At 49.5% G+C, this 23,916-nt stretch overlaps 3 protein-coding genes across 9 annotated transcripts in view; 1 reads left to right on the forward strand and 2 right to left on the reverse strand.

The window, feature by feature from the left end:
• LOC111152881 (RAN binding protein 10) overlaps window positions 1-1,763 on the reverse strand; it is a 65,129-nt gene extending 63,366 nt beyond the window's left edge. The window contains exons 1-2 of one of the 2 annotated variants that reach the window (XM_022511595.1): window positions 1,514-1,763; window positions 613-724 (exon numbers count right to left, since the gene is read on the reverse strand). In XM_022511595.1, coding sequence (XP_022367303.1) covers window positions 613-724; window positions 1,514-1,748 — 347 coding nt within the window. In that variant the 5' untranslated portion in view covers window positions 1,749-1,763. The remainder of the gene's footprint in view (window positions 1-612; window positions 725-1,513) is intronic. The other variant, XM_022511594.1, reaches the window with a different exon arrangement.
• Window positions 1,764-1,817: 54 nt separating this feature from the next.
• On the forward strand, window positions 1,818-18,786 carry LOC111152880 (translin associated factor X interacting protein 1). The gene is given in 16 exon segments (XM_022511593.1): window positions 1,818-1,957; window positions 5,345-5,444; window positions 12,602-12,714; window positions 12,862-12,988; window positions 14,619-14,712; window positions 15,325-15,521; window positions 15,781-15,916; window positions 16,348-16,517; window positions 16,585-16,744; window positions 16,821-16,951; window positions 17,087-17,209; window positions 17,328-17,498; window positions 17,598-17,707; window positions 17,916-18,042; window positions 18,164-18,270; window positions 18,478-18,786. Coding segments are annotated over 16 exon segments (2,247 nt in total). The 3' UTR covers window positions 18,719-18,786.
• Window positions 18,787-18,890: 104 nt separating this feature from the next.
• The window catches only part of LOC111152850 (centromere protein T), a 6,594-nt gene continuing 1,568 nt past the window's right edge, over window positions 18,891-23,916 (reverse strand). The window contains exons 2-13 of one of the 6 annotated variants that reach the window (XM_022511527.1): window positions 23,339-23,429; window positions 23,144-23,231; window positions 22,946-23,042; window positions 22,686-22,822; window positions 22,526-22,565; window positions 22,165-22,313; window positions 21,426-21,521; window positions 20,717-21,025; window positions 20,364-20,454; window positions 19,382-19,558; window positions 19,191-19,295; window positions 18,891-19,113 (exon numbers count right to left, since the gene is read on the reverse strand). In XM_022511527.1, the coding sequence (XP_022367235.1) occupies window positions 18,990-19,113; window positions 19,191-19,295; window positions 19,382-19,558; window positions 20,364-20,454; window positions 20,717-21,025; window positions 21,426-21,521; window positions 22,165-22,313; window positions 22,526-22,565; window positions 22,686-22,822; window positions 22,946-23,042; window positions 23,144-23,231; window positions 23,339-23,429 (1,504 nt within the window). In that variant the 3' untranslated portion in view covers window positions 18,891-18,989. Of the gene's footprint in view, window positions 19,114-19,190; window positions 19,296-19,381; window positions 19,559-20,363; window positions 20,455-20,716; window positions 21,026-21,320; window positions 21,522-22,164; window positions 22,314-22,525; window positions 22,566-22,685; window positions 22,823-22,945; window positions 23,043-23,143; window positions 23,232-23,338; window positions 23,430-23,916 lie in introns of all 6 variants that reach the window. The other 5 variants (XM_022511524.1, XM_022511526.1, XM_022511525.1 and 2 more) reach the window with 5 other exon arrangements.

A 23,916-nucleotide genomic window follows, 5' to 3' on the forward strand; every position in this document is an offset into this window, starting at 1 on the left:
GGTCCAACTGGTGTTCAAGTCCCTGGACTGAAAAACAAGTTTATGAGCAGCAAGGTCACCTGATTCTGACCATGTGCATACTGTTTACCCTGAGATGACAGGCCAGTGGCTGCCACAGCTATGATGAATGCTGTGAAGACTCTACTATCCCTTTGAAGCCTACAGAGGCCTCTATGTGACTAAATGCCATAAAAAAGAACCCTGAATGCAGCAAGAGTGTGAAAGGAGGGAAGTCACAAATGCCAAAGGACAGTGGGGAAAATCCCATTCTGGATACTGAATTGTTAATGTAAACTTGTTACTGGTTTCCCTGACTTGTGAGGTATCTCATTACATAATCACTTTAGAAGTGTAATCACTAAATCTCTTTAGAAGTCCCCTCCTCTACCTGTTGATGGCAATGCACCTACTTGCCATCAACAGCTGCCGCTTAAACCAGGCCATACCAACAGTCAGGTAACAGAGGCAGCGCCACTATTCAACCCTCTGTAGCCCAGGCCCACATAGCTCAGGAGCTCACATCGGTCACAAGTGTCAACCAGGAGACCTCGAACTCTGACCACAAGGAACAGTTCAGTGCTGGGGAAAAGAAGATGGTAAGAAGGGGCTTACCCATCTCTTCCTTTGCTGACAATCTTCACCTCAAAGTAATAAATGCCGCAGGCAGCAGGTATGGGGTGAGTGGCACGCACTGAGGCAGCATCTTTGTGATTTTTACCATGACCTAATAGGAGAGAGCAAGGAAGAAATTTCAGCAGAAATGCAGATAGAAGCCTTGTTCTTTTCTGCTCCATGGCAACTTCACCCCTTCATGGCCAGAGGAAGCCCTTACATAGTTCAAGAAATAACTAGAGAACAACTGAGCAAACACATAAGCCTCCCACTTTTGGCTCACTTCCTTCTGTGAATAGCAGCCCTGCCAGAGACACTTTCTCCCATACAAACCAAAGGAGGGTACAGGCAATATGGATGCATGTGAGAGATTCCCAAGTGCTGCTGGCAGTCTCTCCAGAATATAGAGAGCCCACCTGGGAGATCAGGGGAGGAGGAGGCAGCTCTGGAAGTCCATCCCCCTTAACTTTAATAAAGAACTCCAATCTCTGTCTGTGATGTCTGGCAGGTGAGCAAGCCCAAAGGCCTCTGGCTAATGGAGGGGATGTGACCACCCCCTTCTTCTGACACTCCCAAAACTAAGCAGTGATGAAAGGCCCAGCTGGAATTGGAGCCACCCAGGATAAGCAAAAAGGCCCTCGGGTGGAAGGTCCAGGCCTGCACTGGGTTTGGACACCTGCTGCAGTTCTCTTGCCATCGGGTGTCTCAGGGGCACAGCAGTCTAGAGAGTCGACCCTCGGCCTGGTCAGCCTCAACACCATGGACATCCCGCAGGGGCCAAGGCCTAACCTGGAGCACCTAGGCCAGGGAAGGGACGTGATATGGCAGGGGTCGGGCAGCACAGGTGCCCGGCAAATGCTCCGGTCATCCCCCAACCTCCCTGGGTAAAAGAGGCCGATACCTTTGTAGTGGACGCGGAGGTTGCCCTGGGAGAGGCCGATGTAGTTGTACTTGTCCTTGGGGCTCCAAGAGCGCGGCAGTGGCGTCTCATGCTGGTTGACCGCGGGGTACAGGCGCTGAAGGCGCCGGCTCAGCTCCTGCTCCCCCGGGGACGGCAGCCCGCCCCCAGCGCCCCCACCAGAGGAATCTCCAGCCTGCGGGCTCCCAGCTCCCGGGTCCACCGTCGCCGCCGCCATCTTGGAGGGAGCTGCTATTGTGTCACTGGGGGCGGGGAGGAGCGGGACCAGATCCTCCCCGCTCAGCCAATGGCCGACGAGCCTACAGAGGCCGCAGGGAAACCGAGTCCGAGTCCGACACCTCTCTTTGGACATTGCCAGCCCTCGCCACATTGAGGACTCCATATCCCACAATGCAGAGCTTTCCAGAGGCGGGACAACCCGGGCTCGTAGGGAACTTTGGGAGATGTAGTACATATCTGCTCAGTCATAAGCCTGTTCGGCGAGACTTCGGGAAACCAAAAACTACAATTCCCGCTGGCAAGGCGGATCCAGGCCCTCAGTTCGCCGTGCACCCCCATAACCTCTGTTTATCACCCCGCCTCAGTTCTGATAGCTAGAGTCAAATCCACTGTAGTGATTGACCGAGGGGACCCTACTCCCGGGTCTGAGGCCACCTTTGCTAATTGGCTTCCCTCCCAGCCTGCGGGCTCGGGGAGCGGGGGTGTGGCACAACCGTGACCCCGCCCCAGCCGCTGGGATGCTGGGGCCTGGTCGCCATAGCGACGGGCTGTACACTACCACAGCTTCCCCCGCCGCGGATGCGGGCTGCCCCGCTGCCTGAGGGTCATGGCCTTCCCGAAGCCGCGGTCCTCCAGCTTCGCGACCACATCGAGGTAGGCACTGGCCGGACTGAGGGTAGAGAGGAGGGTTTGAGAGCTTCCAGAAAGAGAAATGCCTCTGTCCATTTGTCCAAGGCTTCAGGCCCCACAGGATCTGTGGTGCAGAAACTGAATCCGGGCTAATTTAGCCCTCTGAGGACATCACGCGCTAGCAAAAGGGCCGGCGCCCTTTATCGTTAGTAAGAGCCAGCATGTGTTAAGCATATATTATGTGCCAAGTGCTTTATATATGGCACATTTAACCTCACAACTCTATGAGGTAGTAATATCTCCGTTTTACAAATGAGTAGAAGCCTGGAGAGATCATGTGTTTTACGTTTATAAGTGGTGGAGCTGGGATTTGAACCCAGCCATGTAAGACCTCTGAACCTGAGCTCTTAGCCACAGGGATAAACTGCCTCTTCATTGGTTTATGGCTTGTCGAATCGCTGTCTATTCAGGGATTGCAGCCTCTGGGCACTGCAAAATATAACAACAAGCTCTATTAGCCAGGAAAGCCACAAAGTGTACATATTAAAACAGAAATTTGGGGCGCCTGAGTGGCTCAGGTGGTTGAGCATCTGTCTTCGGCTGAGATCATGATCTCCCGGTCCTGCGATCAGCCCCAGGTGGGGCTACCTGCTCCGTGGGGAGTTGGCTTCTCCTTCTCCCTCTACCCCTCCCCCTGCTCATGGTCTCTCTATCTTTATCTCTATCTCTCTGTTTCAAATGAATAAATAAAATCTTTTTTTTAATTAAAAATTTTTTTTTTAGATTTGGCTAAATATCTTTCTAGCTTTGGGAACCCAGAGAAGTCTAAGTCCCAGGCCTCGGGTCACCTGAGTGGCTCAGTGGGTTAAGCCGCTGCCTTCGGCTCAGGTCATAATCTGAGGGTCCTGGGATCGAGTCCCGCATCGGGCTCTCTGCTCAGCAGGGAGCCTGCTTCCCTCTCTCTCTCTCTGCCTGCCTCTCTGCCTGCTTGTGATCTCTGTCGGTCAAAAAAATAAATAAAACCTTAAAAAAAAAAAAGTCCTAGGCCTCTGCTTCTGTATCTCAGACATAGGGATGGATACAACCCACTTCACATTGTTGGGAAAACTTAGGCAGAATAAGTAAAGCTGTCATTGCAGCTCTTGCATGTACTAAGTATTCAGCAAGTGTTCAATGAATATAGTTTCTCCCTTCTAATCAGTACCAATGTAAAAACCTGATCTCACCTAAACTTTAATCCTTCAAGGTTTGCTGCCCCAATAAAGAAAGCCTACAAAAGTCAGGAGGGGCGCCTGGGTGGCTCAGTCGGTTGAGTGTCTGACTCTTGATTTCGGCGCAGATCATGATTTTTGGGGTTGTGGGATCCACCCCGTATCAGTTCTGTGCTGGGCATATAGACTGCTTAAGATTCTCTCTCTGTCCCTCCTCTCCTTCCTCTCTTAAAAAAAAAAAAGTAAATTATTTGCCAGAGCTAAAATGAATCTACAAGAACCATACAACAGGCTTGAGAAAGAGTATAATTACCCAGCACAGGAATGACAGGAAAATACAGTCATGTTTGAGGGGGATATGAAACAGATTCAGGAGAATAAATGTGCATCTATTTTAAGAAGGAAGCATAATGGGGGTACCCGGTTGGCTTGGTTGGTGGAGTATGTGATTTTTGATCTCCACTTGTGAGTTTGGGCCCCACATTAGCTGTAGGGATTACTTAAAAATAAAATCTTAAGAAAGAAGAAGAAGAAGAATGTAATTGCTGAGGCTGAATTTGGTAGCAATACATAATATCATTGATTCCTGTCCATATTCTTCACCAGTATTTAGTAATGTATACTGGGCCAAGCTCTTTCCCTTAGAGGCACAGTATGGGTGTCCTCCTCCAGCTCCCCTTAGAGCAGGGCCAGGATGATGAAGGATAGGCCAGACCTTAGTACTATAAATATGTCAGCAGATCCTCTTAAAAGGGACCTTCAAATTGTGTATTTCCCAGGGTGCCTGGGTGGCTCAGTCAGATAAGCATATGCCTTTGGCTCGGGTAATGATCCCAGAGTCCCAGGATCGAGTCCCAGGATCAATCCCGCATACGGGCTCCTTGCCTCAGTGGGGAGTCTGCTTCTCCCTCTGCCTCTCCCCCTTGCTCATGCTTGCTCACATGTGCTCTCTCTCTCTCCCTCAAATAAAGAAAATCTTAAAGAAAGAAAGAAAGAAAGAAAGAATTTTTTTTAAAGATTTTATTTATTTATTTGACAGACAGAGATCACAAGCAGGCAGAGAGGCAGGCAGAGAGAGAGGAGGAAGCAGGCTCCCTGCTGAGCAGAGAGCCCGATGCGGGGCTCGATCCCAAGACCCTTGAGATCATGACCTGAGCCGAAGGCAGCGGCTCAACCCACTGAGCCACCCAGGTGCCCCAGAAAGAAAGAATTTGTCTCCGTTTCCTTATGAGCAAACTAGGCTGAGAGAGGTTAAATGACTTGCCCCGGGGTTCCTATTGGAACCCCAGATGTCGGCTCCATGCCCTTCAGCTTGTAAGTATGTGCAAGATAGGGACTGGCACAACAAGCTCCTGGCCCTGTGCTTCTCGTCCTATAGCACCTGCCTTTGGTATGACACCCCCAGAATGTCACAAACATGAAACTCATCTGAATACTGAATGAAAGTGTAAGACCACAGAGTTTTGTGGGCTCATGGTGAGGCTTTCCTGTTACTGCAGGAATTGGGGAATTGGTGAGATTCTCAGCATGAGAAGGTTTCCGGGAATATAGGGAAATGTTTTTGGCCCAGGGTCAGGAGCTTGTTGGCAGCATCTCTGGGAATCTGTAGGCAGTACTGGGAAGACCCAGAACCTAGATCTGCAACAGAGAGAAGAGGTCATCTCTCTTGTAGATCTAGGAAGGGTGGAGGTACTATTCCCACTCAGGGCTCAGGGCTCTGTCACCTACCACTGTCTTCCCCTTTTCTGTGCAGAACACACGTGCGGACTTCAGGAGGGACCATAGATGACTCCTTCCTCACAGAAATCAAGAACACTCAGAATTGCAAGCTTTCTCAGAAACAGAAGACGCTGGTTAGTGCCAATGTCTTGTCGGAAACCCTAATGTCAATTCTCAGACCCTATCTGTCTCCCTCTCTGCAACCCAAAAGCACCATGCATCTGAAACACGTCTCCCAGAATGGCTTCTCCCCAGTTAAGGGAGTGCAGCTCCTGGAGGCCAAACCCATCAGGCTCTGAGGTAGGTGTGTGCACACTGGCTGCAGCTCACCTGAAAAGCCTGTCCAGACCTCTTCTAGCAGAGAGAGATGCAGCTGATGTCCATGGATATGCTTTCACTGCAGCTCAGCATTCTGGAATGGATCTCGTTTTTCCATTCAGCCTGACATGTGCCAGGCATTATGCTAGGTGCTGGGATGGTCACAGATCTGCCAAGGTCCTTCAGGGCTGTGACTGTATCTTTTTTTATGTATGGCCCTGGTTCCTCATAGGATACTTGAGTGGTAGGCATATGTTGAGAGCTCCATAATGCTGTGAGTAGATAAGTGAAGGCAGGAGTGAAGGGATGTTCCCACTTCGTGTTGCTGGCTCTGGGTTGGAAACAAAGACTCTCCTAGCCTCAGGAAATGTCCTTCCTCCATTCCTGTTCTTTAAGTTTTTATATAAAAATGAATGCTGTCTCTATCTTGGGCACCTGGCTGGCTTAGTTGGTAGAGCATGTGACTCCTGATCTCTGGGTGGTGAGTTCAAGCCCCAGACTGGACGAAGAGCTTACTTTTTAAAAAAATGAATGCTGTCTCATTAAGTACTTTTGGGTTTTTGTTGATATGATCATAGGATTGTAATTATTTAATTAGCAAACAGCCATCATTGGAATCAAATGAAGAAACACATTTTTTAAAAGATTTTATTTATTTATTTGACAGACAGAGATCACAAGTAGGCAGAGAGGCAGGCAGAGAGGGAAGAGGAAGCAGGCTCCCTGCAAAGCAGAGAGCCCAATGCTGGACTCTATCCCAGGATCCTGGGATCATGACCTGAGCCAAAGGCAGAGGCTTTAACCCACTGAGCCACCCAGGCGCCCCAAGAAACACATTTTTTTAAATTTTTTAAAGATTTTATTTATTTGACAGAGATCACAAGTAAGCAGAGAGGCAGGCGGGGCGGGGCAGGGTGGGGGTGGGAGGGGGGAAGCAGGCTCCCCACTGAGCGGAGAGTCAGATGATGGGCTCAATCCCAGGACCCTGGGATCATGACCTGAGCGGAAGTCAGAGGCTTTAACCCAAAGCCACCTGGGCTGTGTGGTGGTTTTCTTTGTGTGTGTCCTGTATGGGTAATTTGGGGGACACATGAGCCCCACACATTGTTAGACTGGAGACTCCCAATATGGGGATCCCGACTTCAGAGAGGGAAAGGGGTCAGTGCGACTCTTCGTGGAGACCAAGCGCGGGGCCAGGGCTCCAGAACACCGGAGAGCTTGGGGCACATGTTCCCCACTCCACTCAGCTGCCACCCACGCAGTGTAGCTGGGTCCCAGCCCTTTCGTGCAGCCGCAATACCGCCATTTTTAACCACCAGGGGGCATTGTTCCCTGAAGCCGCCCTGCAACCCCTTTTCGCCCCCGTGGCCTCCCTTCCCGTTTCCACCTACAAGGAGAAGCAGAGATCATGGGGCGCCCGGGAACACCTCTTCACACCCACCGACTGGTGGAGGCCAGCTCATAATGATAACCAAGGCCTGGAAGCCGCATTTGCCCAGGAGTTCATGTAGGGTGACCACGTTTTCTTTCCACAGAAAGGGCAGACCGAACACAAGGACTGGCCTTTGAAAGTCTGAAAAACATATTAATTCGCTAGGGTCAGGTGCTTATTTGACAAATTCCCAGCTGTCTTTCGGAGTTACTTGGCACTTTTATAAAAATCACATCCAGGGGCGCGTGGGTGGCTCAGTGGGTTAAAGCCTCTGCCTTCATTCACCTCAGGTCCTGATCCCAGGGTCCTGGTGATAGAGCCCCTGCTTCGGGCTCTCTGCTTAGTGGGGAGCCTGCTTCCTCCTCTCTCTCTCTCTGCCTGCCTCTCTGCCTACTTGTGAACTCTGTCAGATAAATATGTAAAATCTTTTTTAAAAAAAATCACATCCAAAAAAAAAAAAAAGTCACATCAATTTTGACAAATTTCAAAAACTTTTTTTTTCTGGTTTGATTTTTTAAAATTTTTTAAAATTTTTAATTTTTTTAAACATATAATGTATTATTTACCCCAGGGATACAGGTCTGTGAATCATCAGGCTTACACATTTCACAGCACTCACCATAGCACAATTCCCCCACCCACGTCCATAATCCCTCAGTTTGTTTCCTGAGATTAAGAGTCTCTTATGGTTTGTCTCCCTCCCGAACCCATCTTGTTTCATTTTTTCCTTCCGTATACCCCGACCCTGCCTCTCAAATTCCTCATAACAGAGATAATTGTCTTTCTCCGATTGACTTATTTCGCTCAGGATAATACCCTCTAGTTCCATCCATGTGTTGCAAATGGCAAGATTTCGTTTCTTTTGATGGCTGCAGAGTATTCCATTGTGTATATATACCACATCTTCTTTATCCATTCATCTGTTGATGGACATCTAGGTTCTTTCCTAGTTTGGCTACTGTGTACATTGCTGCTATAAATTTCTGGTTTGATTTTTAAGTTTGACTTTTCTCGTTTTTCTAATTTGTCTATTTATACTTTTATTTATTTTTAATTTATTTTTTATACTTTTATTTATCTTTTAAAAGATTTTATTTATTTATTTGAGAGAAAGACAGATAGTGATGGAGATAGCAAGAGAGAGCAGATTCAGAGAGGAGAGGGAGAAGCAGGCTCCCGCTAAGCAGGGAGCCCGACATAGGACTTGATCCCAGGACCCTGGGATCATGACCTGAGCCGAAGGCACATCCTTAACTGCCAGAGCCACCCATCTTTGTTTTTTTGTTTTCTGTTTTTAATTAGAGAATGCACAAATGGGGAGAGGAACAGAGAGAGAGGGACAAGCAGACTCTGCACTTAGTGCAGAGCCTGGGACAAGGCAAGGGGCTGGGGGCTGGAGGCTCAATCCCACCACCCTGAGATCATGACCTGAGCTGAAATCAAGGGTCAGGCGCTTAACTGACTGAGCCATCCAGGTGACCCCATATCTCTTTACAAACAGAAAGAAAGCTTAAAGCTTTCTTTTCTAATAGCAGAAGTATTTTAAGCAATTAAAATAAATACCAGGGGCTGCCTGGGTGGCTCAGTGGGTTAAAGCCTTCGGCTCGGGTCATGATCTCAGGGTCCTGGGATCGAGCCCGGCGTCGGGCTCTCTGTTCAGCAGGGAGCCTGCTTCCTCCTCTCTCTCTGCCTGCCTCTCTGCCTACTGTGATCTCTGTCTGTCAAATAAATAAATAAAACCTTTAAAAAAAAAAAAAAAAAATAAAATAAAATAAAATAAAATAAATACCAGGGTCGGCACCCCAGGTACTCAGTCAGTTAAACATCTGCCTTGGGCTCAGATCATGATCCTAGGATCCTGGGATGGAGCTCCCCCCGCCCCTGCTGCCCCTGCAGTCAGGCTCCCAGCTCAGTGGGGAGCCTGCTTCTCCCTCCCCCTGTGCCTGCTGCTCCTGCTTGTGTTTTCTCTCTCTCTCTGTCAAATAAATAAAATCTTTTAAAATTTTTTAATAAATAAATAAATACATTCATACCAGGGTACTTGGCGGGCTCAGTCGGTAGAACAGACTACTCTTCATCTCAAGGTCATGGGTTCGACCCCCCACATTGGGGGTAGAGGTTACCTAAATAAAGGGGTGCCTGGGAAGCTCAGTCTATTACACATCTTACTCTTGTCAGAGCTCAGGTCTTGATCTTAGCATTGTGTGGAACCTACTTAAAATTAAATAAATAAATAACTTCAAATTTTTTTTAAATTAAAAAAATAAAATAAATACCTTGTGAGTGCTGCTCTGACCATGTCCCAAACATTTTGAACATGAAATTTTAACATCCTTTTTTTTTTAATTTATTTTTAGTAATCTCTACACCCAATGCAGGACTTGAACTTACGACCCTGATATCAAGAATCCCATGCTCCCCCAACTGAGCCAACCAGACACCCCAACATTATTTCTATAATATGTTGTATTCTAAGAAGTTAATGGGTCAAGAAAAATAGGAATTTCTTTTTTTTTTTTTTTTTTTTTAAAGATTTTATTTATTTATTTGACAGAGAGAGATCACAAGTAGACGGAGAGTCAGGCAGAGAGAGAGAGAGAGAGAGGGAAGCAGGCTCCCTGCTGAGCAGAGAGCCCGATGCGGGACTCGATCCCAGGACCCTGAGATCATGACCTGAGCCGAAGGCAGTGGCTTAACCCACTGAGCCACCCAGGCGCCCAAAAATAGGAATTTCTTATTAAATTTCCAAATACTTAAGAGGTACAAAGAGGGCTTTTATATTGAATGCAACATTGAATTCTAATTCAATTTTCTTTTATTTTCTTTCTTTCTTTATTAAAGATTTTGTTTTTAAATAATCTCTACACCCCAACATGGGGCTTGAACTCACAATGCTAAAATCGAGAGTCTCACGGGCTACCAATTGAGCCAGCCAGGCACCCCCAATTTTCTTTTAAATTGGAAAGTAATTTTTGTGCATTGTAGAAAATTTGAAAAATGTTCAATTACAGAAAAATAACTACCTAATGGCCTATCATTAGAGGATAATAATTGCTGGTAACCTTTTAGGTTATTTCTTCTGTCTCTTCTGGACATCCATTTTTACCTAGTTGTGCTTATTCCCTAATTCCAGGCTTTACTTAACCCTTAGAAATATGGCATTAGCATATTTCTGTGTTAGGCCTTTATGTAATCATTTCATGACTGCTTCTATTTTTAGACACTTAGGAGTTTTCTAATTTGTAGACATTTAGGAATTTTCCAATTTTTTCACAGTCATAAGGCTTTGAGGACTGCCCCTCTGCATAAAGCTGCTGCTCCATCCCTGTCTCCATCCACACTGGCCACCCCAGGTCCTAGCCTCAGGCAGCCTGCTGTCCTTGGGCATTCATCCCTATTCCTAGCTCTTTAAACCACCTGCCCTTTCCCTGAGGTGTTGGTGCTACCCAGGATGCCTTTGCACCCCACCTCTAACCCTGACACACACATCCTCTCCCAAATGACCTCAGCTCCTCTCATATAGTACTCTTATGTACTGAATGAACATCACAGACATCACCACCTCCTACAAAATGATTAGCTTCCCCTGGTCCCTTCCAATCAAGTCTTGTCCCCTCCTGGTAATCTGCATTGCTTTAGTCACTACCCACTGACTTGCGATCATCAGTTCATTTGTCATCCCACCTCCGTCATACCCCCAGCTTCCTTCATGTCCCTAGAACCCAGCAGGTTGAGAAGGTACTATGGCTCCAGGAATGTCTGACAAACAAATGGATGACTGAATGGATGAACTATAGAGGTGAGATTCGCTGGGTCAGAGGCTCATTTTTTCTCCCTAAGTTTTGAGTATTTCACTAAAAGATTAAAAAAAAAAAAACAAAAAACAGCCCATGGGGCACCTGAGTGGCTCCCTCCATTAAGCGTCTGCCTTCGGCTCAGGTCATGATCCCAGGGTCCTGGGATTGAGCCCTGCATTGGACTCCCTACTCAGCAGGGAGCCTACTTCTCCCTCTCCTCCCCACTTGTGTTCTCTCTCACTATCTCTGTTGCTATCTCCGTTTCTTTCTCTCTCTCTCTCAAATACATAAATAAAATCTTAAAAAAAAAATAAAACAGCCTATACATATTAACTGCTTCCACTCCCTACCCCTCCTCAAGGTTCAAAATCAGATCCCACTTCTTCAGGACACTCCCACCCACCTTCCCCCCTCAGGGGGTACAGCTTAGTCTCTTTCTAGGGTCCACAGCTACCCCTGCTGCATCTCTGCAGTCCTATCTGAGTGTCAGTCCAGGCACAGGGCTGGACCTGCCCTCCTCTGTCTTCCACTGGACTGTGCTGTGGGGCAAGGGCTGGCACGGATTGGTACTCACATCTGTTTTCATGGTACAGATATCCAATACCCACTGACATACCTACAGAAGAGAAGGATAGCTCACCTTTACTGAGTTCCAAGGAGGTGTCTGAGTCAGCATAAACCAACTTCATGTTTTCTCACTGCATCCTCACGTTAATATAATGCAATGGGAACTAAAACCATCCCTATTTTACAAATGCAGAGACTGAGGTTCAGAGCAGTTAAGCCTGTGGTCACACAGCCAATAAGGGATATCTGGCTTTTTAACCTAAACTCTACCTCTAGGGCCCATGGTCTTCACTATGAACTATATTAAGAGATGTTGGGGAGGGGTACCTGGCTCACTCAGTTGGTGGGACATGTAACTCTTGATCTCAGGGCCATGATTTCAAACCCCACGTTGGGTGTGGAGCCTACTTAAAAAAGAGAGAGATGTTGGGGGGAAAATCAAGAATAGAGGGAGGTGGGGTTCATGGGTGGCCCAATTAATTGTCTGACTTGTTAAGTTAAGTGAGCCTTGGTTTTGGCTCAGGTCATGGTCTCAGTATCATGGGATTGAGCCCTGCATCCAGTTCCATACTTGGCATGGAATCTGCTTGAGATTTTCTCTCTCCCTTTCCTTCCCCATCTGACTCTCCCATGCGTGCACGTGCTCTCTCTTTCAAATAAGTAAATAAAATCTTTAAAAAAAAAAAACCAGAGTGGGTGCCTGGGTGGCTCAGTGGGTTAAGCCACTGCCCTCAGCTCAGGTCATAATCTGAGGGTCCTGGGATCGAGTCCCGCATGGGGCTCTCTGCTCAGCAGGGAGCCTGCTTCCCTATCACTCTCTGCCTGCCTCTCTGTCTACTTGTGATCTCTGTCTGTCAAATAAATAAATAAAATCTTTTAAAAAAAAATAGAGGAAGGGCTCCTGGGTGGCTCAGTTGTTTGAGTTTCCAACTCTTGGTTTCATGATCTCGGGGTGGTGGGATCGAGCCCCACATGGGCTCTGTGCTCGGCAAGGGTCTGCTAGAGATTCTTTCCCTGTGCCTTCCCCCATGCGTGCACATGCATGCATGCTCTCTCTGTCTCTCTCTCAAATAAATCAATCTAAAAAAAAAAAAAAAAGTAGAGGGAGGAGGATGGAGAGGAGCATTAGGAAAGGGAGAAGTGTTGTCATGGTAACCCCACCTGTCTCTTCCTGCAGTCCTGTCAGTTCTCCATTGGTGACCAACTGTCCCCATGGCCCACATACACCACTGGTCAGACCATTCTGCATAATCGAAAGCCCTGTTCATATGATTATCGGAAACGAGCAGGGTAAGCTGGGGTCAGCCCCGTGGTGGATGGGCTGGTACAGACCCAACATTGGATCCAGAGATAGAGTGGGAGTGTGTGCTGCCCCAGAATAATGATGCAAGAGCCCTGTGGGGTGCCCATCACATCTCATCCCACCATCCCCTGCAGTAGCTGGCAGAAGCAGCCCCTGGGCATTACTAAGCCGAGGTACCTGGAGCAGCTAGAGAACTACCTGCGCAAGGAGCTCCTCCTGCTGGACCTGAGCACAGATTCTACCCAGGAGCTGAGGCTGCAGGTTAGAGTCACGGAATAACTTTGGGAGGGTGGGAGAACAGGTGGGAGGAAATCTTACTCACTAGGACTGAGCAATTCAGACTTCAGGAGAGACCACCCTCGGGACACCTGGGTGGCTCAGTCCTTAAGCGTCTGCCTTTGGCCTCAGTTCATGTTCCCAGGGTTCTGGGATCGAGCCCATTGGGCTCCCTGTTCAGCAGGAAGCCTGCTTCTCCCTCTCCCCCTCCCCCTGCTTGTGTTCCCTCTCTTGCTGTGTCTCCCTCTGTCAAAGAAATAAATAAAATCTTTTTCTTAAAAGTAAAATAAAAATAAAAAAAATAAAAAGTAAAATAAAAAAAAATTTTTAAATAAAAAAAAGATTTTATTTATTTCTTTGACAGACAGAGATCACAGGTAGGCAGAGAGGCAGGCAGAGAGAGAGAGGAGAAAGCAGGCTCTCTGCTGAGCACAGAGCCTGATGTGGGGCTCGATCCCAGGACCCTGGGATCATGACCTGAGCCGAAGGCAGAGGCTTTAACCCACTGAGCCACCCAGGTGCCCCAGAAATAAATAAAATCTTAAAAAAAAAAAAAAAAAAAAAAACAAACAAAAAAGGAGAGACCAGCCTCTCCCAGCTCTTTGGGTTCCCCATTCCTGGTAAGGGGAACGTGACCTATGACAAAGTTAGTGAGCAGGCAAAGCTGCCAGTATAAAATCAAAATTCTCCTGAGGTTTGATTTTCCACAGCTGAGTCAGGTAGTAGACTGGATGCTGTTTCCAGTCCTTTCAGCTCTGTGATCTTCAGTGACTAGCATGGGTTGTTGGACATCAATCAATGGAGCCTGAATCCTGGCAGTTGGACAAGAAGGGGTCACACAGTGTTCAACAGCCTAGGGATGACAGAACCAAGCTTGAGGAGCTTAGCCCAGACACCTAGAAAAACCTAGATGCAGAGTAGATTCTAATACATATTAAGGAGAAAATCACCAAATTCGTGCTCAAACAAGGATGATGACAGGGAATCCCTCACTTCTGACTTAGTTACTGACAGAAGCATTTGCTGAGTGTCATCTGTGTGCGAGGCCCTGAATGGGGCCTTGAATGCAACCTCACAGTCTGAGGGCACTTCATCAAGGAAGCAGAACTTCAGAGAAGACATATAGCTTTGAAGTGGTGGGGCTGGGATACAAGCTCAGGGCTGATTCCAGAACCTGTGCTAATTCCAGTACATAATGCTGTCTCCAAAAACTTCTGTGTCCAAATGGAACAGGAAATCACACCTCTGTTTGGTCAGAATACAAGGCTGGGGCATTTGATCTCCTTCTGCCTCCACAGGTCTATAAGAAAGCAAGAGGCGAGAGGCCAACTAAGGCACAGGGCTTGGAGAAGGCTGGCTGGCTGGAGAGCCAGAGTGGGGTGACCCTGACCCAGGTCATTTGCCAGACTTCAGAGATAGTACCAGGAGAGACCTCCAGAGAACAGTTGAGAGGGAAAGAGCTGCCCCTCAGCTTCCTGGCACTGAGAGACCCAGGTGGTGCCCTGGGGGATATGTTTGAATATGGGTGACCTTGCAGCTTCATGCTACAATACTTCTAAGCTTAAGAGAGTGGCAGCTATAGGCCAGGAGGTGACAGGTCCCCTTTTCTTGCCAGCCTTACAGAGAAATCTTTGAGTTCTTCATAGAGGACTTTAAAACATACAAGCCATTGCTGTCCTCCATCAAGAATGCGTATGAGGTGATGCTGGGTAAGACTACAGTCTCTGTGCCCGGATCCAGTCTGGAGGGCATGGAGAAGATCCCACTCTGACCTTCTGGGGCTGTGCAGAAGTATTGGGGCAGCTACTAATTGGGTCTTGAGGTCACCAGGCGTTGCTCAGCTTTTTTGCTTATACTGTCCTGTGTGATAAGAGCACCTGACTACCTCCTGTCCTTGGGAAACATGGTAAGGCAGTATCTGATGGAAAGAAATCAACTTTACTATTGAGAGTAAAGCCCAGGAGGGAGTGAGTACCTCTGGGAAGTGATGAGCCTCCCCAGTCAGACACGGGAGGTTCTGGGCATGGTACAGCTGCTGGACTAAAGGCTATAGGGAGAAAGGGCATAGATGAAACCCCATTCCTCAGACAGACTCTGTTTTTGATTTAAAAGCAAATGCAGAAAAAAAAAAAAAAAACAAAACCCGGGGGTGGGGGAAGGCAAATGCAGGAAGGCATTAAACAGGGTCCATGCTTTGAACAAGGCATATGCATAGACTCCTGGAGTTTGCAAGACGTAGCCACTCACTGTGACCTTAGGATCAGTGTCTCCTGACTGTTTTCTATGGTCCCAAAGGGACTCTCCCACCTGTCCCTGCCTAGCCCACCAGAGGGAGAAGATTCGGGCTCTGGAGCCCCTGAAGGCCAAGCTTGTCACTGTGAATGAGGACTGCAATGAGAGAATCCTGGCCATGAGGGCTGAGGAGAGATATGAAATCTCCATGCTGAAGAGAGAGAAGATGAATTTGCTAAAACTCATTGACAAAAAGAACGAGGAGAAGATCTCATTGCAGAGCGAGGTGAACGGGAGTAGTGTGGTGACCAACTCCCTGAATTCCTGCTGCCCCCCCCCAGGGGTGATCTGAGGCCCTGGGCACTAAGGTGACTCCCTAACTCTCTACCCTTCTGCCTGGATTGATAAACTGAGCGACCACCTTGTCTCCTTCTCCCTCCACCTTTCTTGTTTCCAGGCCCTGATGGGGCCACTCAGCACCCATCCCATGCCCTTTGATGGCTAGCTATGTATAGCCCCTGACCTCACAGCCACCTTCCCAACAGGTATCCAAACTGAGAAAGAATTTAGCTGAGGAGTACCTGCGCTACCTCAGCGAGCGAGATGCCCGCAAGATCCTCATTGCAGACCTGAATGAGCTGCGGTACCAGAGGGAGGACATGTCACTAGCCCAGTCCCCAGGTAAGCCTGAGGTGGTTTCTCTCCACTGAGGAGGTACTAGAGAGGAGTATCACCACTCATCCCTATTCATTCAGCTCTCTTAATGTCTGTTCATCCATGCCCATTCACAAAGTGGGGATGTTCCTGCTGCTGCCCGGGTCTATGGATCTTTTGAGCTGGACTGAGAATCATAGACTCATTGTTTAAGTAGGAAGCAATTGTGGCCTGCTGGGACCCTGGACTCCCTGAGAGCAGGACAGGCCTGGTACCCCATGTCCTGGGCTTCTCTATTTAAGCCTGAAGTTCTAAGCTGTTAGCGCTCTGGGAAAGACCCAGGGCTTCCCAATCAGGGAGAAAAGGATCTGGGACCAGGCCCCGAGGGACACTCTAAACCTTCCCTGGGCTACAGGCTCAAGAGCCAGGGTAACACAAACTGGCGGGTACTCTGGCAGGCATCTGGGGGGAGGACCCCGTGAAGTTAACACTGGCTCTGAAGATGGCCCGGCAAGACCTGACCCGCACACAGATGGAACTCAACACCATGAAGGCCAACTTTGGAGATGTGGTGCCCAGGAGGGACTTTGAAATGCAGGAGAAGACCAACAAGGATCTGCAGGAGCAGGTATAGGTACTGGTGGGCGGGTAGGGCAAGGTAGGGTCATGTAGGTAGGTAACAAGCTGTTCCACAGCTGGACAGCCTGAGAAGTGACTATGAAGAGGTCTGCAAGGAGCATGAGATACTGCTGCAGTTGCACATGACCACACTGAAAGAGCGGGACCAGTTTCATTCTGAGCTCCAGGAGATCCAGCGTACCTCTACACCACGGCCTGATTGGAGCAAGTGCGAAGGTAATGATGGCCATTGTGCTCCCAGGGACGGCTCAAGAATGTGATTTGAACTCCAGCTCCCTCTTTCCACATGCAGATGTGGTGGCTGGGGGCCCAGATCGCTGGCAAAAGCTGGCTGAGGGCAAGAACAGTGACCAGCTGGTGGATGTACTCCTGGAGGAGATTGGCGAGGGGCTGCTCCGGGAGAAAGACTTCTTTCCTGGTCTGGTAGGGGTCCCTGGGCTCAGGAGGTTTGGGGCCAGAGTCAGAACAGCCAGGCCTTGCCGCTAAGACTTGAGGTTCTGGGGGAACCATCTGGGGCTCTCCCTGGGCCCAGAGATGAACTGACACTCTCCTTTCCAGGGCTATGGAGAAGCCATCCCTCCTTTCCTTCGATATGATGGCTTTGTGGAGAACAAGAAGCCAAGCAAGAAGGATGTGATAAACCTCCTTAAGGATGCCTGGAAACAACGTCTTGTTGAGGAGGTCAGATCTCATGGGCCATTTTGGCTTGGTGTGGCCTTGAGTCTTCCAGGGGGTTCCACTGGGGTGTTAGAGAGAAGGGCCAACCCATCATGGGGTACCAAACAGTCTTACCAAACAGTCATCTCCCACCCTACAGAAAGAGAAATTCCCAGATTTCTTCTTCAGTTTCCTGGAGCATCGCTTTGGACCTAGTGAAGCCATGGCTTGGGCTTACACCATTTTTGAAAATATCAAGCTCTTCCGCTCTAATGAGGTCATGAGTCAGTTCTATGCAGTCTTGATGGGAAAGGTGAGGTTGGGGCTGGCCCTCCTTTGTCCCAGGCATAGGCCAGCTCTATTGCTACCACTCCAGGAAGCAGCAAATTAGTCAATGCTTCCTTCCCTATAGAGGAGTGAGAGTGTATACATCAAGCAAAAGGAGACAGTGGCACAGCTGCTGAAGGAGATGACAAATGCTGACAATCAGAATGAGGGGGTGATAACCATGGAGAACTTAAGGTGAGAGTCTGGTCCAGCTATCCAAACTCCTGTCCAACATTTCATCTGGCCAGGCTCCCAGATATGCAGGGGAAAGGGGAGCCTGGCAGGAAGGGCTCACAGCCTCAACACTTGTCCTTTTTGAGCACTGGTGGGGCTGGCAGAGGGGTACAGGAAGATGGGTGAGCAGGCCTTAGCCAGGTCTCTTGGCCCTTGTGTCTCCCAACAGCACTGTCCTCAAGAGTAACTTCCCCTTCAAGAAGGAAGAGAAAATTCAGGAGTTGATGGAGGCAGGAGGCTGGCATCCCAACAGCAGCAGTGCAGACTTGCTGAACTACCACTCACTATTTATAGAGGTACCCACCTCTACATCTGTATGTGTTGGGCAGGGGTTGTCCAGGAACTTGCCGAGCCCTGCCCTAGCCTCTGCTGGACCCCAACCAATGTGTTCTCACCCTGCCTTGTGGCCCCTCCCAGGATGAAGAGGGTCAGAGTATGCCCTTTGTACAAAAGCTGTGGGAACAGTACGTGGATGAAAAGGATGAATACCTACAGGAGCTAAAACAGGAACTGGGCCTAGAACTGTGAGTAACTCCTGAGCCCTTAGGCCCACTTAGCTATAGGCAAGTCCCTATGCCACAGGGTGGCATCTCAAGGCCTTGGGTCTCCCTGTGCACTGCTGAGCTTGCTGTTGGGCACTATATACTACTCAAGTTCAGCAGAGGAAATCTTGGGGTCTGGGGTGCAGAAAGGAGAGGTCAAGGCCTACCTCTCTTTCTTTGTGGTGGTAGCTATGATGAAGTAACCCTACCCAAGCTACGTGAAGCCCTGATGAACATCGATCCCGGGCTAGACAAGCAGACCCTACATGGCTACTTGAGCCGGGCCTTCCAGCTCCCCGTGACAGAACTGCCTGAGGAGGGTGAAGAGAAGGAAGAAGGCATTGTGGTATGGCTCAAGATTGCCCTGGAACGGCTTCAGATGACTGACATCAGGCGCATGGGGTCTCGAGAGCAGGAACCCCCAAGCTAGGGCCACTGTGGGCAGCCTTAGTGCTGAGACTTTTAGTCTGATTTTTAGTATAAAATTATTTATCTGAACCTGTTCTCCAGGTTATGTTGGGGAGTTGAGGGGAGGGAAGGCGGGAATTGATCCTGGCCTGGCTGGCCCCAGGATATATACCAAGACACAGCACATTCTGTTTGTGACACTTTATTGATACTGGGGAGGTGGGGAGGAGATCTGGAAGAATAGGTGGACCAGTCCCCTAAGCGGGGACTGGGCAGGTGTTGAGGCCTGGCCACTACTGGGCAGGGAAGACAGAGTTGCCACTGAATGCACAAGGGATGAGGAGATTCCGGTACTCCAGGGGCAGATGCCGCTCCACAAGCACATGCAGGGAGACTTGGTCGTTGACCAGGCCCTGCCTGTAGCAGAGGGGGATAGAATTAGAATCAGGGCCAGCACTCCCACACCCAACACCTCCCTGCTTCTGCCCACTTACCGTCGCATCAGCAGTTCCAGGTCCTCTGGCCTCACAGTCTTGCGGCCAGCATGAGCAGAAAATACCTCCAGGTCATCACAAAGATGCTGGAAATACTTGTCCAGGCTGCCAAAAGGGTTGGGGTAAAAGACTCAACAGTCTATTGATGATCTGAGGGGCTCCTCTCCCCACCCTGCGTATCCAGGACTCACCACTTCTCCACCATCTCAAGAGCCTTCTTCTCCATGGGCATCTTAGCATAGAAACTAAAGAGTTTCACATAGTGGCTCAATCCAGTCTTGTGGGGATCTTGACGGGGCCTGGGGCCATGGGTTCGGGCCCTGGGGGGATGCCTGGTCGATAGAGGCTCCAGAGGCTCTGAAGATAAGCTGGGGGCAGGAGTGGACAGTTAGCTAAAATGCTGCCCAAAGAGGCCCCTAATCAAAAACAAGTCTTTTTTTTTTTTCTTTAAGATTTAATTTATTTATTAGACAGAGAGAGAGAGATCACAAGTAGGCAGAGAGGCAGGTGGAGAGAGAGGTGGGGGAAGCAGGCTCCCCGCTGAGCAGAGAGCCCGATGCAAAGCTTGATCCCAGGACCCTCAGATCATGACCTGAGCTGAAGGCAGAAGCTTAATCCACTGAGCCACCCAGGTGTGCCTCAAAAACAAGTCTTATTGGCTCCTGTGAAGACTAGGGCCCATGTGCTCCTTGGCTAACCTGGACAAATAGCTCTAACTATCTGCTGGGGGCAGTGGGGACCGAGGGCCACACAGAGGCCTGGTCTTTCCCTGTGGCCCTGATCCTCCAGTCTGGACCCAGAGTCCCAGTCTAGACTCATTGTATAAGCTAGTACTTGCTCAGGCCCTTGACCCTCAGGCCTTTGCATGGACATTCTTTCCCCTCAGCCTGTTGCGGCCTATCCCATTCTGCTAATCATCCCCCAGGAAGCCTTCTCTGACTATATACTGACTTAGGCACTTCCCCTACCCAGGTTCCTCTAAGAACCTGGAAACATGCACTAGGATGACACGTGTACTCAGTGAGCCCCACCCAGCCCACCTCAGGGTGCTCTCTTGAGTGATCATCTGCATTATCAACAGGAAGGGGGATAACTCTTTGGTGCTCAGTGTCTAGCTCAGAAGCCTGCCCCCTTCCCAAGAGGTCCATGCACTACAGGGTCATGGGATCTTACACTGTAGTGCTAGGCGGTGGGGATGGCTCAAGAAACTGAGGTCGCCTGGCCTGAAGAGACTCAGTGGTGCTGGAGGCCAACTCTGGACTTGCTGTAGAGAAAGTGCAGGATTAGAGGGGGCTCAGGTTTGACTATCTCAACCCACTGTTAAGGCCCAGAGGTTCCTTGTCCTGTTCCTCAAGAGCCCCATCTAGCTCTGGTCAGTCAAACAATGGGCCCCTCAGAGTGACCCTGACCCAACACCACTTGTGCCCAGAAACAAAACCTAAGGGTACAACTCCTCAGAGACTGAACACAGCTAACCTGAACCCAGTCAACCATTTACTCCCTTGTACCTGCATTGGGCTCTTTACCTGTCCTGCCAGAGATGTCCTCATCTTCTGAAGATCCTTCTGGCTCCTTGGCCTCAAGAGCTTCTGTCATTTCTCTATGTCCCTTAGACTTTTCTGTCCTGACAGAACCTTGTGTTCCTGTTGAGCCCATCACTTCACTCATACTCAAACTTTCCTCCATCCTTTCCTCTGCCTCCTCGCCAACTCCATCCTGTAAGGGCTCTACTCCATCTTCTCCAGAGATAGCACTACTATTGTTTGGGAATCTCACAGCAAGGACATCAACTTTCTTTGCCTTTCCTGACAGAAGTTGGGCTGGTTTTCCAGGATCTGAATCAAGGGAGAGAATATAGGTTCGAGAAGCAGTAGCCCAAGGCTATAGCTCTGAGAAGAATAAGGGTAGTGTAATAAACCCAATCTAGCTCACTGAGAAGAAATGTCCAGAAGCAGACCCGGGGTACTTGTTTGGAGTATCTTGGTCCAAAACCAACTCTGCTCTGACATGTAAGAGGAACCAATACCCAGGGGACTCTGCAGGGCACACATATAGGCCTGAGGAGGGAAAAGCACCAGTGCCAGTTTTCATCCAAGGCTTAGCTCTGGGCCACGTGCCCCACATACTCACTGTGGTTCTGCAGCCTAGACCCACTGCTCTGTGTCCTATGACTGACAGCCCTCTCAGCATTTTCAGCCTCAGTGTGAGAGAGAAAGGGCAGGGAGTGGTACACACTGGGGGAATGGCCAACCAAGGGCTGGGAGAAGGGCTGAGTGTCCTCCAACACGGTATCCGTTGGCAGGGTGGCAACAGGGGTTCTGAGGCTGTCACCTGGAAATGAAAGGCCAGTTGACACTCTGTTTTCCAGGCCCATCTGCTGCTAACCAGTCACCAGGGCCTGGGCAGCGGACCCCATGAGTCTGCCCCAGGTGGCCTTCAGAAAAAATTACCTAGTACTCTAGACTTATCCTCCTTCCACAGCTCTCTTTGCTTACCTTCCTGCTTCTTAGCCTGGCATTCCCACCCTCCACAGTTTGTCTCACCAAAACTGCTCACCTATGCCTCTACACTTCTCACTCTACTAAGAACCCTCCTCTTAATCTATCTAGTGAACTTGACTTGTTTCCTGGAATCAGGCTGCCTGGTCAGTCCTGACTGGCCAGCTGCTCCTGAACCTGACCTTTATCTATCTCCCAAGAAGCTCCAGCCACCACACCACACCTTTCTTACCCTCAGCCCTGTAGCTTCTCAGGAATATGGGATTCTAGAAGATACTGGGCCCAAGATTGGGACCCCACTAAAACATGGACTTTGGAGAAAGAAAGCAGGAACTCCTCATAGATCTACTAGCAAGCTTGCTCACTGTCCTTGACCTGACAGAGAGAGGAGTAATCCTGGACTGAGGAGTAATCCTGGACTCAGCAGCACCTCCTTCGGGGGGGTGGGGGGTGGGAGAGGGAAATCTCAGCCTTACCTGGAGAAGCCAAGGCCAAAGAAGTATCTCGCAGATCCTGCAAAAATGCACCTACATCTACAGCTCGGCGGATAGGAGGTCTGCGAGCCAAGCCAGGCCTCTGTACTGACTGTGGCTGGAGAGGTGTGGCAAAGTTCAAACTGAGGGAGCTGGTGGGAGGGAGGAGGCACAGAAGAAAGTTAGGTATCTAAGGCCCAATTTTCAAGGGAATTCCCCCATCTGCCCTGGGGCTCTCATCTCTTAGAACAGAGCCATGATGCCAGAAAGCTAAAACTTGCAGGGATCAGTATGGCCAGATTCCATCCCAATCAATACCTCCCTCTCCTAGCCTTTCCACCAACCCCAGGATAGGCAACAGCACCTGGTGAGGGAGGAGGCACTGGCATTCCCACGAGGCTCTGCTAGAGAATTTAAAAAGAAACGATGGTAAGTTACCAGGCTCACGAAAGCCCTCTCTCAGACCTCATCAGCCTCTCTAGAGGGCAAGAGAGGGTGGCCAAAGGTGGTGTTCAGGATCTTACCTTGGGAGAGAGGCAGTCCCTGGTCCATTTCTTGCTGAAACACTGACAATCTCAGCCTCTGCTTCCTCCTGCCAGGAGCCAGAAGACCTAGAGCCAGGGTTGTGGGGGGCTCAAGCTCAGGAAGTTGCAGCTCCAGGCTATAAGGATGGAACTTATCTCAGACAGGCCAGGAAGCCCAACACTGGCTTCTGGGGCCCTCAAGAGACTCCCTTATCAGAACTGCCCAACAGCCCAGTGCAAGGGAAGAATTCACTGTGCACCTGCCCCGACTGCTTTCCTGTCTAGAGGACTGGGCCACTTGCGGTGTCGGCACTGGCTTCACCACAGACTTTGGCGTCATGATGGAAGATTCTGGAGCTGCAGAGACAGCAAGCAAAGGGCAGAGTTGGCAGGGCAGGCTGCACTGAATGAGGGATACCAAGGGACTGGTGTCTAACCCTGATCAGCAAGTTACTCACCAGTTAGAATGATGTTTTTCAGCAGAGTCCGGGGTGTCTGTTCCTCCAGGTTCCCACTGGTATGAACATGGGCCAATCTGCCAATAGACTGGGTAAAAGCCCCAAGGGAGTCAGTCCGTTCCTTTGCCTTGAGATTCCCTCAAGCCCCCTGAAGGCAGCAAGAGCCCTGTAGTGGTCAGTGGGCTGGGCACTTACCCTAGCTCTGTGGGAACCTCGCCTCACATTCATCTTTGTTGGGGTGCTCAGCCTCCTGGAGGAAGGTGTTTCAAGTAGAGCTTTCTGGGCACTGTGTAAAGACCAATAGCTCTAAGAATTAAGTAGGGAGAGGGAACTAGGGGATGCAGAGATGTGCTTTTATCAGGGATTTTGGCCTGAAGCCCTTTTCCCTCAAGGCCAGGGACCCAGAAACCACTTGCCCCTCTCACAGCCTTTGTTCCAAGCTCTGTGTCAACAGTTCTGTGGATGAAGGGAACCTAAGGAATATGGGAAGAAAGAAGGACTATAATGATGCAGCCAGAGGGAGGGGCTGAGGAAAGCTTTACAGAGTAGGGAGAGGGAACTAGGGGATGCAGAGATGTGCTTTTATCAGGGATTTTGGCCTGAAGCCCTTTTCCCTCAAGGCCAGGGACCCAGAAACCACTTGCCCCTCTCACAGCCTTTGTTCCAAGCTCTGTGTCAACAGTTCTGTGGATGAAGGGAACCTAAGGAATATGGGAAGAAAGAAGGACTATAATGATGCAGCCAGAGGGAGGGGCTGAGGAAAGCTTTACAGA

This window comes from Enhydra lutris, unplaced genomic scaffold, assembly GCF_002288905.1.
Source record: "Enhydra lutris kenyoni isolate GAN:26980312 unplaced genomic scaffold, ASM228890v2 scaffoldscaffold30, whole genome shotgun sequence".
Classification (NCBI taxonomy): domain Eukaryota; kingdom Metazoa; phylum Chordata; class Mammalia; order Carnivora; family Mustelidae; genus Enhydra; species Enhydra lutris.